The sequence below is a fragment of the Mastigoproctus giganteus genome, chromosome 1 (genome assembly GCF_048544385.1).
Source record: "Mastigoproctus giganteus isolate SK-2022 chromosome 1, ASM4854438v1, whole genome shotgun sequence".
In the NCBI taxonomy this organism is placed as follows: Eukaryota; Metazoa; Arthropoda; class Arachnida; order Uropygi; family Thelyphonidae; genus Mastigoproctus; species Mastigoproctus giganteus.
Genome location: NC_143575.1, coordinates 136,650,682 through 136,668,154, shown reverse-complemented (window position 1 = coordinate 136,668,154; position 17,473 = coordinate 136,650,682). Strand labels below are relative to the sequence as shown.

Below are 17,473 nucleotides of genomic sequence, written 5' to 3'. Positions count from 1 at the left end.
CATACCTTTCAAAATCGTGAATTCCGTCGGAGGACAATCCTTTCAAAGGAGATTTTTCAGAATGCAACTCGATGAAAATAAACCAGATCTGATATTACACACAGGTGTGAGGTCACTGAGTTGGTTTCTACAGAGATTTCGAAATTTGCTAAATGAAATAAAAAAATTTGTTGATCAAAGTGGGATGATTATCAGCAGCTACAAGATATGGAGTAGTTGTGTGATCTGGCTTTTTTGGCAGATTTTACCAGTAAATTAAGTTATCTGAATTTGGAATTACAAGGAAAAAAATAAAAATGTGGGCGATATGATTAGTAGTATTTCTACATATAAATATCAGTTTTTGGTGATGGCTAAGGATCTCAAAGAAAAAGAATTCGATCATTTTGCACATATGCAAGATCATTTGCAAAAATATCCTGTTTTTGAATTTAATAGTGAGAAATATGTTTCTAAAATTGAGAAAGTTGTGGATGATTTTGAAACCAGATTCAGTGATTTTAAAACAATTGAAGACATTGTTCAACATATTTCTTATCCATTTAATGTCAACTTATATGCAAAACAAATTGCAAAAAAAAAACCCTGAGATTTTTCATATAGAGAAAATATTAATAGAAAATGAAATTATTACATTGTGAAAACATATCTTCCTAGCCAGGTCATCAGAAAAAGACTTGGAAATATGTTTGCTGAGAAAAGTAAGCAAATGTAAAAAAATGCAGTGAACATTTAAATTCCTGTTTTGGTTCTGCATATCTATGTGAATCGGCCTTTTCATATTTGAAACAAACAAAGACGAAGAATCTTTCTACTCTTATGGACTTGCATACAGAAGATTCTTTACAGTTGGCCTTATCATAGTATATCCCCGATTTTGAAAGCTGGCAGATGACATTAAGATAAAAAGTTCACATAAATTAAAAAGTTAAATATGTATGAATTTAAAATAAGAATTCAGCATTGTATTTAACTTTAAAATTTATAAACAACATTTTTCAATATGTGTTCATTAACTTTTTTAACCCATGGCAATGAAATTCTTGAGATGGTAGATCGCGGCACATTTTGAAGAAAAAAAGTAGATCACATCACAAATTAAGTTGGGCTCCCCTGGTTTATATTATCAGGATTCATGGATCCTATTTCTTTGTTCAGTACCTGGGCTCCCCATGCACCAGAGAGCCCAAGTGGATGACAACTACCGGATAAGCAATAAATGTGCTCGGGAGTGGGGCTCCAGGGCTACCCAAGCACCATACTCACACATCCACCAGCCTAAATCTGTTTCTCAGACTGTGAGGATAGGGAAGTGACAAGTTGCCCCTCACAGGCAATCCTACAAGCTCACTGATCCTGGGGAAGCCATTCCAGGACCCATCTTATCAAAGCAGAGAACCAAAGTGGTGTGAAGCTGGGCCCCTCAACCACCAGGATACCCTTTTCAGAATTTTCATAAGTTGCAGCATATGGCAAATAAGATGGATTTCTATGGTGGAAGCCTGGAAGCTGGGATATGGGCACTGGATCCCAGTGATGTTAATTTTCAAAGCAAGCACCATCACTAGAAGGTCCCTACTCCATGTACACATACCCATATTGATAGGTGTCAGATCTGCTGGAGCTGTAGTTTTTGCTTTAGCTTCAGGAACTTAACAGGATAGAAACCTTAAAATTCTTTATACTCAATGCTGTTTCTCAGTTACTCCTGGAAAAAAAAGTAATATCTTGTTTTCTTCAATGGTCTTGCATATCTTCAAATACCTTTGTATCATTAATAGGAGAAAAGCTTTGACTTACTTACCCGGATTCCTTTTGGACCAACAGCACCGTATTCTCCAATGTGACCTTTTTCACCCAATATTCCAGGAGGTCCTTCTAGACCATCATCTCCTGGAATTCCAGGTGGACCTTGAAGTCCTGGAAGACCTGGGAATCCCTAAACATGAATCAAAATATAAAATGTGTATATTGTGGAAGTTGAAATTAAACAGGTATACATTTATTAGCTTTGAAGTTTTCAATACATAATAAAAAAAAATATTTATAATTCTCTCTCTCTCTCTCTCTCTCTCTCTCTCTCTCTCTCTCTCTCTCTCTCTCTCTCTGAAACCTGTCCGAAGATGTGTCACAATCAGTCAGCATCCATTTACTGTCCAACTTCAACCTCACAGAACCAGCTTTTCTTCTTCTTCACTTATCCCTTCAACTTCTGGAGTAACCTTCATTCACATATATTTCCTGAAAATTAAAATCTACAGGAATTCAAGTTTAATGTAACAAGTGTCTTTTGACTTCTCAACCTTTAGCCCATGCACAGCATTAAGTACTACAATTTATGTGTGTGTAAGAGATATTGTCCATTTGCAACACAGACAATTACCAGTATCAAAATAAATAAATAATACTGCATATGGGTAGCAATAACCCCAGAGTAACGTCGTACCGACTGGGTGGTACTACACTCAGGGAAGTGGAGAGTGAAAAAGACCTTGGAGTAATTGTGCAGTCAGATATAAAGTTCACTGAGCAGTGCAGACAGGTGCAAGAGCAGGTCATGGAATCTTGTCAATGGTATATAGGAATTTTGCTAGCAGGGACAAAAAGGTGATTATCCACTTGTACAAGGCAATGGTCAGGCAACACCTTGAATACTGTGTACAATTCTGGAGGCCTCATTTTAGGATGGATGTAGAGTTGCTAGAACGAGTACAAAGAAGGGCAACAAGAGTGGTGAGAAGAACAAAGGGGTTCTTATACCAAGATAGGCTTAAATTCTTCAAATTGGCAAATTGCAGTGCCTGGAAACTAGATACATGTGAGGTGATCTGACTGAGGTGTATAAGGCCTTGAATGGGATGAGCAAGCTCGATGCTGATGAGATTCTTCCTCTCCTCAGATTACTCGCCTGAGGGAACATAAATTCAAATTGAGGAAAGACATTTGTAGAATAGATATGCAAAAATTCACTTTAGCCAGCAGGGGGTTGATAGTTGAAACAGGCTTCCATCTGTTGTAGTGGAGGTCAGCAACTTAAATAAGTTCAAGGCAGAACTAGACAGACATTTGAGTAAATGAATATTTACTTATTCCAAAGGTGAAATGGGAAGAGGATTTTTTTTTTTTTTTTTTGGCTGATGCTATATAAGCTTGCTTTCTTGAATCATATGCCTCTACTAATGCTAATAAATAAATAAATTTAAAAAATTGCCATATACTGCTTGAGCTCATATATAATAGCTCAATACATCATTTGTTGAATGTAAACTGAAATTGCCTCTCCTCAGGATAAATGCTATCCATATCCAGAATGCAATACTTACAAAATCAATTTAATTTTCTCAGCCAACTCTTTCCTTCTCTGTAACTGTTCCAGCAGATCAACATCCTTCCTAAAATTTGGCCTCCAGACTTATATCCACTACCCAAGATGCAGTCTGAATATTACCTTATCCCTGCTAGCAAAGATTGTGTATATCAGAATTCCCATGATCTCTAATGGCAGCCTATCTGCATTGATCACATGACTTCATATCTGACTGCACAATTACCCCCACCGGGTCTTTTTAATTTTTCACTACCCTGCATGTAGTACCACACAGCTGGTACATTAATCTGAGATTACTTATACTCATAGTGCAAGGCACTCGGTGCCTTCAACTTGTCAATGATAAACTTCAACTACCATTTCTCAGCCCATCTGTAAATTTCTTAGATATTTTTGCAGTAGCTTACACTGATTACAATCATTAACCGCATTGCCAACTTTTGTACTATCTCCAAACCTAGACATTAAGCCTGAGATACTTTTATCAATATCATTAATGAATACAGAAAACAATGAGCCCACTGGTGAACCCTGGGGGACTACTCTAATAGCATTAATATTAGCATTAGTAGAGACATATGATGCAAGAAAGCAAGCTTGGTCCTTGAGGTTGTCACAGACATTTTCTCAGATATGCCAGTCAAACTGTACTTGCTACCTGGGAGTCTAAAACCCTGTTGGAACTGATATTCGGGTGACACTCAAGTCGAGTAGACCCAATTTCGGCAAAGTCTGGATAGTCTGTGACTGCCAAATCCTCCTCTGCTTGCACCTTCACAATGGTGGGACTGTTAGTAATCCTGGGTATAACTTCCATGCAAAAGTACATGGTGGATGACCACCCAGGTGGGAACCAATGTAAGAAGGGGGCCACACCATGTAGAGGAATGCAACCCCTCTGTGTTACCAGGCAGTACTAGGTGGTAGATAACTCTCATCAACTGGTGCAATATTGCTTATTGGAGGCTTGAAGTGGTGTAACCCATGTTTAATTTCCAGAGCTAAGTTCCGGTCAACCTTTCCCCATCTCTTCCATCATGCAGTATGATTGATGACTTTTGAGGTTATGATGAACATCGTGGCTAGATCCAATCTTCCTTACATTTCGAGATACAGCTCTAAAATGGTGTTCGCAGGCTGGCCGCTAGTTAGTACACCGGACCGAACCTAATGGTAACTCTCTAGGAGGATTCCGGATCAACTAGTGTATAATCTTGCTACCTCTTCTCTGCCAGATAGTGACTGGACTGGAGGGAGTCCGAGTAGTATGTATGCAGGGGGCACTGCCAAGGCCACGTTATATCAAGGATCTGGGTATATTCTTACCATGTGTACGCCATATCCAAATGTTTCATTACTTCACACAGCATGTCCCACCCACTTTTTCTTACTATTGAATACACCATGAATGGTCAAACTAATAGAGTAAGCTTATCTGCGGAAAGATCCAAACCTCCCAAACACTTCCTAATTCCTTTCACAAATATACGTGGTCTCAATTCTAACCTCAACGATGTTCATTTCCACTTGCAGTCTGCCAAACCCCATGTACTTTTTCTGACAGAATCTTAGTTATCAGTTGATTCAACTACTGCTCATCTCAGTTGACCAAATTATTTGCTGTGTGATTCCTTTCGCCTCAAAGGTGGTATTTGTGCATATGTCCATTCCGATATTCCCTGTCAGTGACATGGTCATTTGGAATCTCCTCTTTTCGATCTTCGCTGGCTTAAAATCTTTCTACTTCAATGTGTCAAATTAATATATGTTGTCTCTACCGTTCTCCCAACTCCACTAATCACTTGGAGCTCTTTAACTTCCTCCCTTTGCAACTTGACTTTGTCCAGTCCAACTTTACTAACAGTGAGGTAATTTTCTTTGGTGATTTGAATGTTCACAACTCCAGCTGGCTTCCATTTTCTAGTCACACTAACCCAGCTGGTCGAGATGCTGAGGCTTTTGCAATTACTAATGACCTTGCACAGATTGTTCATTTACCTACAAGAATACAGGACAATCCTAACCATACACACAACATGCTTCATCTTTTTCTCACAAACAACCCTTTTAAGTTGATTGCCGATTCAAAGTGAGAGGTCCTTTAGGCACCTCAGATCACAACTTGGTGACTGTCTCTTCTCCAATGGAGCCTTTATCTCATGGCTATTCCCAACCTCGTATATTGTTTGGCATTACAAGATTGCAAAATGTAATGACTTGCGAGATTTATTTTCTTTTTTTCCTTCGTCGGATTAATGTTTCAAAACTTCTGATGTCAACATTTGCTCAGATTGGGTCAGTGAAATTATTCTTGCAGGAATGGAATCCTTTATCCCATATTCCACTTTAAAATCTCGTCTTTATCTAAACCTTGGTTTTCCAATAAATGTGCTAAGGTTGTTCAAGAGAAGAACGTTGCATATCGTAATTGGCTTGTATCTAATTTATCAGTTTCATTTTAAATATAATGTTTGTTCTTATTTGGATTTTAGGAGCATTAGCAACTAAGGCCATATTGCTCCGGAAATATGCAGTGGTCATTCCCCGAATTTTCCGCATCTTCTGTATTTGGTGGTGACAGGCTCGAATCCCAGTCTAATCAAGAAGTGTGTGCTACGCACTACTGCTCATTCCCACCTGGCTACGGAGGTGCCTCAGTTATTAATCAGTCGAAACTAGAGTTTGAACAGGCTAAGAGTAGAAAACTTGCTTCTTGCCCTAATGGTAGCCGAGCATTCTGGTCTATTGCCAAAGTTATTGTCAGAAACTTTTGCCTATCTCTCCCTCTCTCTCTCTCTCACCTCTGTCCAAACTAGATAGTTCTGTTGTCACTTTAGCCAAGGATAAAGCTGACCTGCTAGCATCCCATTTTTCTTCCAGCTCATGTATTAATGATCTTGGTAAAACATCTCCCACCATTCCCAACACGCTCCATTCAATGCCTCCTGTGGTCTTCCATCAAAAGGATATCAGAAGGATTTTGATGAATCTTGATGCTAAGAAAGCTCGAGGTCCCAATGGTATTTCTCCACTTGTTCTCAAAACCTGTACTCCTGAACTTACTCCTGTTCTTTGCCACCATTTTTCACTTTCTTATTCCAAAGGTGTTTTTCCTTCTACTTGGAAATAGTAGTAGTAGTAGTAGCAGCATGTAATGCAAGAAAGCAAGTGTATGAGCTTATGCAGAATCAGCCAAAAAAAAAAAAAAATCACACCATTCCCTCAAAATGCCTGTCCAGTTCCTCCTTAAATTTATTCAACCTATCAACTTCCACATTGACAGATGGAAGTTTGTTCCAGCAATTAACCACCCGCTGGCAAAAGGCAAATTTCCGCACATCTGTTCTACATCTCTCCTTTCTTAATTTGAATTTATGCCCCCTTAGGTTCGTAATCTGAACAAGTGGAAGGATCCCATCACAATTCAGCATACTCAACCCATTCAAGGACTTATACACCTCAATCAGATCACCGCGCAGGTGCCTAGTCTCCAGCCACTGCAATTTGCAGAACTTAAGCCTCTCTTGGTAAGAGGATCCCTTCATTCCCCTCACCAATCTTGTTGCCCTTCTCTGTACATGCTCAAGCAAATCTACATCCTTCATAAAATGAGTCCTCCAAACCTGTACGCAGTACTCAAGGCGTGGCCTGACCATTGCCTTATACTGAGGGACAATCACCTTTTTCTTGCTAGCAAAATTCCTATATATCATTGACAAAACCCCATGACCTGCCCTGGCAGCCTGTCTGCATTGCTCAGAAAACTTCATATCTAACTGCAGAATTACTCCCAGGTCTTTTTCATTTTCTACCACCTTAAGTGTAGTACCACACAGTTGGTACATTTCTCTGGGGTTACTTCTACCCATATGCAGTACTTTGCATTTGTCAAGGTTAAACTTCACTTGCCACTTCTTAGCCCATCTGCCCATATTATCTAGATCCTGTTGCAGTAGCACACTGCCATTGCTGTCATTAACAACCCTGCCAACCTTTGTATCATCTGCAAACTTCGACATTAAGCCTGATATACCTTCATCAATATCACTAATAAATATACAAAACAACAGTGGGCCTCCACTAATAACATTAGTCCACGAAGAGCAGCAACCATTGATTACCACCCTCTGTCTTCTCCCACTTAACCATCCTTTTATCCATTGTAGCAACTTACGCTTAATACCATTCTGCTCCAATTTGTACAATAGTCTTCCATGCGCAACAGTGTCAAAAGCTTTCCTGAAATCCAAATATATGATATCAAAATTATTTTTTGCATCTAGTTCCTTTGTAACCACATCATAATATCCTATCAAATTTGCCAGACAACACTTTCCCTTAACAACCACATGCTGTGTCTGAATTATTGCTGCATTCTTGTCTAGATGATCCTGCAATGCATCTTTAACCAGTGACTCCATTATTTTACCCGGAACAGAAGTTAAACTAACTGGGCTGTAATTACTCGTGTCACCCTTCGATCCCCCTTTGTGAATTGGGGATACATTTGCACATCTTCAGTCCGTGGGAACCTCCTCCGAGTCCAAGGATGCTCTCATAATTATGGTTAAGGGTTTGCTTAGTTGCTTTGCCACCTCCTTTAATAATACTGGATAGATCCCATGCACCCCAGGCTTTTCTTATGTTTAACTTCAACAATTTCTCCTCTACTTTGCTCTCAGTTATTACAAAATCATTAAGTATCCTGCTACAATTTGATAACCTTCTGCCATTTTGAAACCTTAATAATTCCTCATGTGTGAATATAAATGCAAAATACTCAATCAGTTTGTTTGCTATCTGAGCAGGATCATCAACAGTCGACCCATCAATGTCAACCGGAACAATCAGAAATTTGCTGATATCCATCCAGTTCCTAAAAAGGGTGACAAATCCCTCCCATCCAATTATCGTCCCATTGCAATTACTTCTACTCTTTCTGGTAATGGAGAAATAAAATAACCGCCAACTCTTAAACTACCTAGAGTACTTCCATCTGATCAACGATTGCCAGTATTTATTCTGTCAGTGTCGATCCACTGCTGATATTCTGGCTTATGTTACCCAATTATCAACTAATTCAATGGAAAAGTTCGATGAAACACAAGCAGTTGCTCTTAACATTTCAAAGGCTTTCGATCATGTTTGGCATAAAGGTTTTCTAAACAAGCTTCCATCTTATGGTTTGCCAACTGTTTTTTGTAATTGGTTATCCAGTTTTCTCTCTTATCACTCACTGCGGGTGATGGTAGATGGCTCTCTGTCTTCTAACTTCTCCACTAATGCCGGTATCCCACAAGGTTCAGTTCTTTCCCCCATTCTTTTCCTCTTGTATATTAATGACCTTCTTCCGTTGACTGGAAATCCTATCCATGGTTTTACCGATGATAGCACATTGCATTCCACTTTCCATTTTGAGGAAACCTTGCCCTGCTCAATCAGCTTCAACTTTTCGAATATCCACTACCAATTCCTTAAATGCCGATCACCAGATAATTCTCCAGTGGGGCAAAGACAACTTAGTTGATTTCAATCCTTCTAAAACTCAGTCTTTTCTTATATCTCTCAAAAAGAATTCTTCTGCTCCTATGCTTCTCTTTGGTGGCACTCCAATTTCTAGGCAAAATGAAATATCTCTTTTTGGGGATTACCCTGACTTATCTCTCTCTCTCTCTCTCTCTCTCTCTCTCTCTCTTGGCACAAGGACATTGCAAATATTGCTTCCTCTGCATCTAAAAAAACTTAGCTTTATGTTTCGCTCTCGGCATTACTTTTCTTCCAAACAGCTGTTCACTCTGTACAAATCGCAAATACGCTCTACCATGGAATATTGTTCCCATATCAGGGGTGGTGCTCCCAAAACCTCTCTCAGGCTTCTTTATTCCATTCAGAAGAGAGCAGTTAGGTTAATTAATGATTCATCTCTAACAGAGTGTCTCCACTCGCTGTCTCATAGATGTACTGTTTCTACTGCCTGTCTCTTCTACAGATATTTCCATGGGCACTGTTTTTCTGAATTGGTTTCATAATTCCTGCTCTCTCTTTCAATAGTCCGAACACGTTCATGTCCAATGTCAACAAATATCTTCTTTCGACTTCTCAACCTTCAACCCAAGCACGGTACTAAGTACTACAGGTTCTAATACCTCTCGTTTTTGGGGTTTACATAAAAAAAAAAAAAAAAAGCTTATAACAGCATCAACCAAAAAAAAAAAAAACATTCCTCATCTGCAAATGCTTGTTTAGTTCTATCTTGAATTTATTTAAGTTGTCGACCTCCACTACAATAGATGTAAGTTTGTTCCAACAATCAACCACCTGCTGGCTAAAGACAAATTTATGGAGATGTATTCTACGACTGCCTTTCCTCAATTTGAATTTTTGTCCCCTTATGTGAGTAACCTGAGCAAGAAGAAAAATCCCATCAGCATTGAGCTTGCTGAAACCATTCGAGGCCTTATATCCCTCAATTAGATAACTATGCAGATGCATAATCTCCAGACACCATAATTTGCAGGACTTAACCTTTCTTGGTAACAGCAGCCCTTTGTACTCTTCAACAATCTTGTTTCCCTTCTCTGTACTTGTTCCAGCAGCTCTATATCCTTCCTAAATTGAGGACTCCAGACTTGTATGCAGTAATCAAGGTGTGGCCCGACCACTGCCTTATACAAGGCAATAATCACCTCCCTATCCGTGCTAGCAAAATTCCTGTATATCACTGACAAGACACCATGAGCTACTCTTGCAGCCCATCTGCACTGCTCAGAAAACTTCATATCCGACTGCACAACTACCATCAGGTCCTTTTCATCAGTGGTGTATTCGGGCGAGAATGCACCGGAACGACGTTGCAGTACTTTTTTCTAAATGTCATAATAGAAAATCATTAAATTTATACACCTAATATTATGAAACAATGGCATAATCAAAGGGGGGGTGGGGAATATCTATTTTACACATTGCTACTAAATATATATATATTAATAGCAATCTTTAAAATTAATAGATTTCTTTAAAAATTTATTTAAAAACAAAAATATAAATTTCGCAATGAAACTTGAACGTTTCTTACTAAAGTAAAATGTGTTAGATAAAGAGATCCAACGAATGAGATATACTGTGATATGTGCGAATGCTGCATTTTGATTCACCATGAGCTGAACGCTAGAACTGGTTGTTCTATGAACCATGAGGCTGAAGTCTGATTCAGTTACTGTACAGTTGATGTGGCGTTATCATACAGTCTTCTGGAGAACGACCAATCCAGTACTATTTTTTTTATGACAAGCATTCCAGTACTATTTTTTTTAGCAATACACCTCTGCTTTTCGTTCTCCACTACCTTAAGTGTAGTACCATAGTTGGTATGTTGCTCTGGGTTACTGTTCCTCATATGCAGTATTTTAGGTTTGTCAATGTTAAAACTTCAGTTGCCACCTCACAGCCCATCTACTCAACTTTTCTAGATCCTGTTGAAGTAGCATACTGCCATTAACAACCCTGACAACCTTCATATCATCTGCATTACATTAGTCCATGAATAGCAGTGTCCATTAATAACTACTCTATCTGCTCCCAGTGAACCGTCCCTTTATCTTGGGCAGTAACTTGCCCTTCATGCCAGAATGCTCCAATTTTTATGGCAATTTTTTATGTGAAATAGCATCAAAAGTTTTTGTGAAATCCAACCACATGATATAAAAATAATTTTTTGATGTTAGGCTGAAGAAGAGGTATGTAAAATCAAAACTGCTTACTGTATTTTAATCCTTGTAGTGATTTTATTGGTTTTTATTTGTATTTTAATTGTTTATTCCATTTTCGCATTTATTCTATTATATGTAACTACATTAAAGTTATTTATAAGTAACAGACAGAGCTACAGGGCTCAATATATTCTATGTTGTATACCAATTAATAACATTTAGAGAAATTTACCTCTATATGGCTTGCAGAACACTTCACAGCAACACTCACCAAATTAAAACAAATCTAAAAACTAGTTTACATGAATTCTTGGGCCTAAAGAAACAATGATCAGACAGAAACAGAATTGAGATAATAGAGCTCCAACCCGACCCCAAACCACCAACAAATAACTATGAGTGAAAGAAGTCAATTTGTCAATTAATAAAACCGAATTAAATGATTACGGAAATTATATAAAAAATTTTAAATTTACTTTACTGTCTATAATTTAAAATTTATGTTCCTTCCTAAATAAATAAATTTTTGAAAAGTAAATTTTAAATTATAGAAAGTAAAGTAAATTTTAAATTTTTATATCATTTCCGTAATCGTTTAATATGGTTTTATTAACTGACAAAATGACTTCTTTCACTCATAGTTATTTGTTGGTGGCTTGGGGTTGGGGTGGTGCTCCATTATCTCAATTCTGAATGTGTTGGATCATTAATGTTTCTTTGGGTGCAAGGACTCATGTAAACTACTTTTTTAGATTTGTTTTAATTTAGAGAGTGTTGCTGTGAAGTGTTCTGCAAGACAATAGAGGTAAATTTCTATAAATTTTATTAACTGAAGCTTATTTTACCTCTGATGTGCTGGTTGTCGCAAGAAATTTTCTTGCGACAACCAGCACATATCAGAGGCAAAATAAGCAGGGGCAGCTCATGCCTCTCATTTATGGGGGTGCTGCTTCTTAAAGTTACATTAAATTGCCTTGGGTATAAGACATGTAGACATAGATAGAAAAATAATAATAAGCAAGTTAAAAATACTACAAAACATTAACCATTAATAGATGGGTAATCTTGTAATTTTATTTAAAAATAAAATCCCTTCTTCGGTTTTTATTTGTTGAAAATAGATTAATAACTTTTTCTTTCAGGTTTGGTGCACTGTTCAAATCAGCACTGCTTACTCCTTTGACTCATTTTTTCACCTCAGAAAAATGCGATTTGGCAACCTGCCAACTAGGCATTGACTCAACCACTGGGGCCAAAACGTGGAACATCATAGCACACAGTTTTGCCTATGGTTTTGTGTTTTCTATTCCTTTATTATTAAAATGATTATTGGAAATACAGAATGAGTGTACTATACGCAGGACCTGTTGATAAAAATATTCATTGGTTTGCATTGTCCTTCACAAAATTTCATATAACTCCGTTGACTGTATATTTATATTTAAAAAGCTGGGGGGTGCTGCAGTTCTGCAGTGCCTACCAATGAGCCGCTCCTGAAAATAAGTAAAATGTGTTCTTGTTTATTGTCATTAATGATGTTAAATGATTTCTTTTTATATTAATATATATGAATGTATAAGTATGAATTTTCACAGACTAAACAGCTTTCTTAAAAGGAAAATAAGAAGTGACTAATGTCTCAAGCTTATACAGGGTGGGGCAATAGGAATGAATGTTTTTCAGTGTGCTGCAGAGGGAGCATTGTGGAAGCAGAGGGAATGAGAGCTCCATGACTAGAGGCCACTTTTTCTGTACAGTTCAGAAATAGATAATTGACGGTTGAGCCATCACACATTTGTAGTATAAACTTATTTTACAACTTCTATTGTGCAGACACAAAAGGGTTAATGTACCAAAATATGCCCAAATTCCCTCTTGGAACATAATGTTAAGGTAGGTTGAAGCTTTTTGTGTCTAAAGAAGTCATAGAAGAATTTTGCACAACAATCTTCAGTTCCACCCTTACAAAATTAAAATCACCCATGAGGTAACAAATCAGGATAAAATTGCTGAAGTACAGTTCTGTAGACAATTTATGGACATTTTTGGAAAATGGTGCAAATGTTTTGAATGTTTTGATTATGTTGGACGAGGCCCATTTTCACTTTCTGGATTCATTATCAAGCAGAACTTTTGCTATCTGTTGGGGGCTAGCCCAATTGAGCTCCACCAAACACCCCTACACTGTTTAACACAGTTTAGTGCAGTATATTTGCATTTGGAGTAATTGGACCATATTTCTTTGAAGAGAACAATCAGGCTCTAACAGTGACTGCTGATCAATACTGAATGACGTTGGAAACGATTTTGGTTGAGGGACTACACAGGTTCAGACAAAATGTCTGCTTCCAACAAGACAGAGCAACACCACACACTTCAAGACAAAGTATAGCCATTTTGAGGAGAATGTTTCCTGGGCACTCAGTTTCAAAATTTGGCAAGATCCACTGGATGTCAAGATCTCCCGACTTGACCACCTCTGACTTTTTCCAGCACTGCTTCTAATAGCCAGAGTTTAATCTCTGTGCTTACAAAATCAAGCAGTTGTTAATTTCATGTGAATTTACTTTTATAGCCTCATTTCATGACCACTTAAGAATGAATGTTCATATGCATTATGGCACAGCACTAGTACTTTTTGAATGGTTATATGTGAAATGGCATATCATTTATAGTGCTATTTGATTCTTATCTACATCGGAGGCAACAAATGTTAAAGTTAATCTGTCATTTGGTTTGCTTATATTACCTGATTATAAATTATTTATTTATGGGAATCTATCCACACACCAAAGAGAGGCCAAATAGTTTCAAAATGGTGCTGTCTGGGTGATGGCACTCAATTGAGAATAAGTAATAGAAGACTACTTTAATGGAGAAGTATCACTTATTCAAAGTATATGGAGATGTCAACTTGCTATGAAGGATTCTGCGATATGAGATATTTATAATAATGTTGCCTAATATACAAACTTTCGTTTGTTTTAAAATTCAACTATGTAGTATTGATACAACTGTGCTAATAGTATCACAGTTTGACTTTTACATAGTTTCAGGCTTTTGGCCATAAAATTGTATTATTTATTTATTTATATTTATTATGATTTAGATAACTTGTTAATTAACTAAATTTTAATTTTCATATTTCCATTTGGGATGTCAACTGGCTAGGCCAACCTTTAAATTTGCATTCTGTCTGTTAATTTGCTTATATAACCAACAAACAGTAGTGACCATGATATATATTACAATTTTGAGTTTAGTCTGCTTGTTTTTTTTGTTGGATCACGTAGGGGTATCCAATGACATTTGGCTGGACAGAATTTAACAACTGAAATACAATCCTTTTCAGAGTTCACAAATGCTGATGTCCACCCCCTTCCCCTTGAAGAAGTAGTACTTGCAAGTTCCCTATCTTTATTTTATTCATCTACTTTTTATCAAAGTTGCACTCCTTTGTAGAAGTAAAGGTGCATATCCTTGGGTAAAGCATCGTGTATTTGCACTGCTGAAGAGTCTTCTTTCCTCTTATTTTTTTTATTTTATTTATTAGGATATCTTGGTACTAAGATAGCAGAATAGAATCTCAAAGTATAGCCTAACCGGTAATATTAAGTTGCCACTTTAGCTTCAAATGGTTTATTTAGTGTTCCTTTTTCTAAAATAGTCTTGGAGACGTATTCACATTTGCCTTTATATTAAAGTAAGACTTTTATATATTCCCACATAAGAAACTTAAGGAGAAACTTGACCACTGTCTTTTATTTTTATTATTATTAGCCATATGGTGCAAGGAAGCCTGAGGCTTATGCTGCACCAGCCAAAAAAAATTTGAGTACCCTGAGAGAGAGAGAGAGAGAGAGAGAGAAGTAGAAGGGCATCATCAAAAAAGAGAAGAATGATGATATCCAGCTCAGGACCCTGGGTGTGCCAAGCCCATGCTCACCAGATGTGAGCCCCCGGTGTTGTTTCTTTTACTAAAACTTAAAATTCAGACCTAATACAGCTCACAGAAACTGTAAGACTATTTTCCAGATACTTATCTGGAAAACAGACTTACAGAGCAATATGTACTCTTATTTTGAATTTAGATTCATCATTCTGAGACCACAACTTTATTAACGAACAGAATACTTGTGATTTTACAGTTTTCAGATTTGAACAGTTTTCAAAGATTGTTAGAATATCATATTACACACATTTCAAAAATTGAAAATAAAATATTTGAATTTGAGGTGAATCAGAATTATAATTAGTAAACAATAAACAATGAAATGCTTCTTAGATATATACTTACAGGTAGCCCTTTATCACCCGTACATACACAGTTTTGCACCACACAACCTTTGCATGCCTAAAACAGAAAGTTTGAACGTTAGTAGTTGACAACACTACAGTTATTTAAGACACACTAAATAACAGCAAAAGTGAGAAATTTCTCTATACTATTTCACATGGATGTGTGCGCACACATACATGAGAACAATAACAGGTAAAGGACAATTAACTCTGGAAGGAGATTATGTAGGCAACCATGAAAAGCAACTACACAAAACCACAACAATCATAAAATTATACTAAAATTATCTGATCTTCAAATAAATTTATACTAAAATTATTTGGCAAATAAATACTCCATTTCCGATAGTTTACCTTTAGCAAACTATCGGAAATGGATCTATGAACTATAGTAAAGAGGTTTTGAGTGACTTTGCATATTAACACTTTTCTGCTCGTATAATCTCCATTATTACCAAAAATTAATATGTATTTTTATAACAAAATGTCTTTTTTACAACATATAGTATTAAAAGAATTTTTTAGTGCTGTATGAGATCAGAATGTTTCACCTGACCGCTCCCACCTCCAACAAATGATCAAAAGGAGGCCCTGATAAAACCATTAGTCCTGATATTATTCAAAATTTGTGTACCTTTAGTCCTCTGCTTTTCCCTCTATTTCCTTCCCAATTCTTTCCAAGATATCGTACCAAATATACTCTTTCTTCCCTTCCCTTCTTTATCCTTTCCATCACAGAAAAAATTCATTCCGTGACATTTAAATGCATATATTATATTACTATTACACTGTTAAATTCCAGGATATGGCTGTGACAGGAATGTATCAATAAAGATTATTTATTTATTTCTATCTCCCATCATCCACATATATATACACTCACTGCTTCATTCAATTCTTATGGTTAACAAAGAAGTTAAACTGACACCAAAAACTTTTGTGTTTTAAACTTCATTTTATTCAAATCTAATTTTAGCATTTTAACTCTGTACTTTTATCACCTTTTAAAAAGTATACATCTTTATTATCTTTAAATGAATACCTTTAGTATAATGAAGCAAGAATTACATATGTATCCGATTCTACTGTGACTATATACAATATTGTATATAGACAAATTCCAACAGCGCAAAAAAATTTTATTTAGTAATGCATGTCCACATCAGGATCATGAGAAAATTTTAATAAATACAGTAAGCCCTTGATATTACACACCAATTGGGTCCATTATTGCCAAATATCTGTTAAATTAAAAATTGTTTCCAAGACTAATCGTAGCCCATATAATTGAAAATGTAAACAGTTACTCGGTATATTTGCATTAGAAACACTGAAATAAAGTTAAAACAATAAAAAGCAAGCATTTTTACCTTATCATTACTGAATGATGCATTATTAGTATAAGATAATTTATTGTGTACATATAGTGGTGGTTAGAAAAACTTTATTCAGAGTAGTAGCTAAGAAGCCAGAGTTGAGATAACAGTAAATTTCAGTTAGACTTCTTAAAAAACTCGTTGCTTTTTGAAATATCTAACACAGTTTTTTCCCCATGCCATATTCCTTAGAAGAAACACACAAGCACCTTCTTTAACAACTTCAATTTCTGCAAACACCTAATGCACATTCTTTTTCTTTTTATTTCCTTAGTGGTCGTGATTATGCTGTAAGTCAGTTTATAACTAAGAACCACAGACAAACGCTTCGTGTTATGATGCCGGAAAAATGCCTCCGTAGCCAAGTGGTCAGGAGCTGGACTGCAGTAGCACACGCTCTTTGAGTAGACTGGGGTTCAAGCCCATGACTGCTAAATACGGTCGAACTTCCAACCTGCACTGGACGAGTATGGCAGATTCTGGCCCATTTCCCTCAGCATGAATTCTTGAGGAGGCTTCCATCCTGCAGTAGGTTGATAATGGCTGCAGTTTACCTTTTATGTTCATAAACAGACAGACACTGGCTATCAACTACTGTGCACATGAATTCATGGTTTCTGTACCTCAGGAGGACACTCAAAATACACTCTGGTGACTCAAATTTTTTAAATTCATTAAATCCAAAAGCTGTAAAAAAATCAATAAAAAATCAAACATTAGCAAAGGCACATGATGCAAGAAAACAAGCTTATATAGCATCA

At 36.7% G+C, this 17,473-nt stretch overlaps 1 protein-coding gene across 1 annotated transcript in view; it reads right to left on the bottom strand.

Moving 5' to 3' along the window:
* LOC150091155 (uncharacterized) overlaps positions 1–17,473 on the bottom strand; it is a 1,391,089-nt gene that overhangs the window by 1,128,726 nt on the left and 244,890 nt on the right. Inside the window, exons 2-3 of the mRNA XM_090374518.1 lie at positions 15,335–15,391; positions 1,805–1,939 (exon numbers count right to left, since the gene is read on the bottom strand). Coding sequence (XP_090230644.1) covers positions 1,805–1,939; positions 15,335–15,391 — 192 coding nt within the window. The remainder of the gene's footprint in view (positions 1–1,804; positions 1,940–15,334; positions 15,392–17,473) is intronic.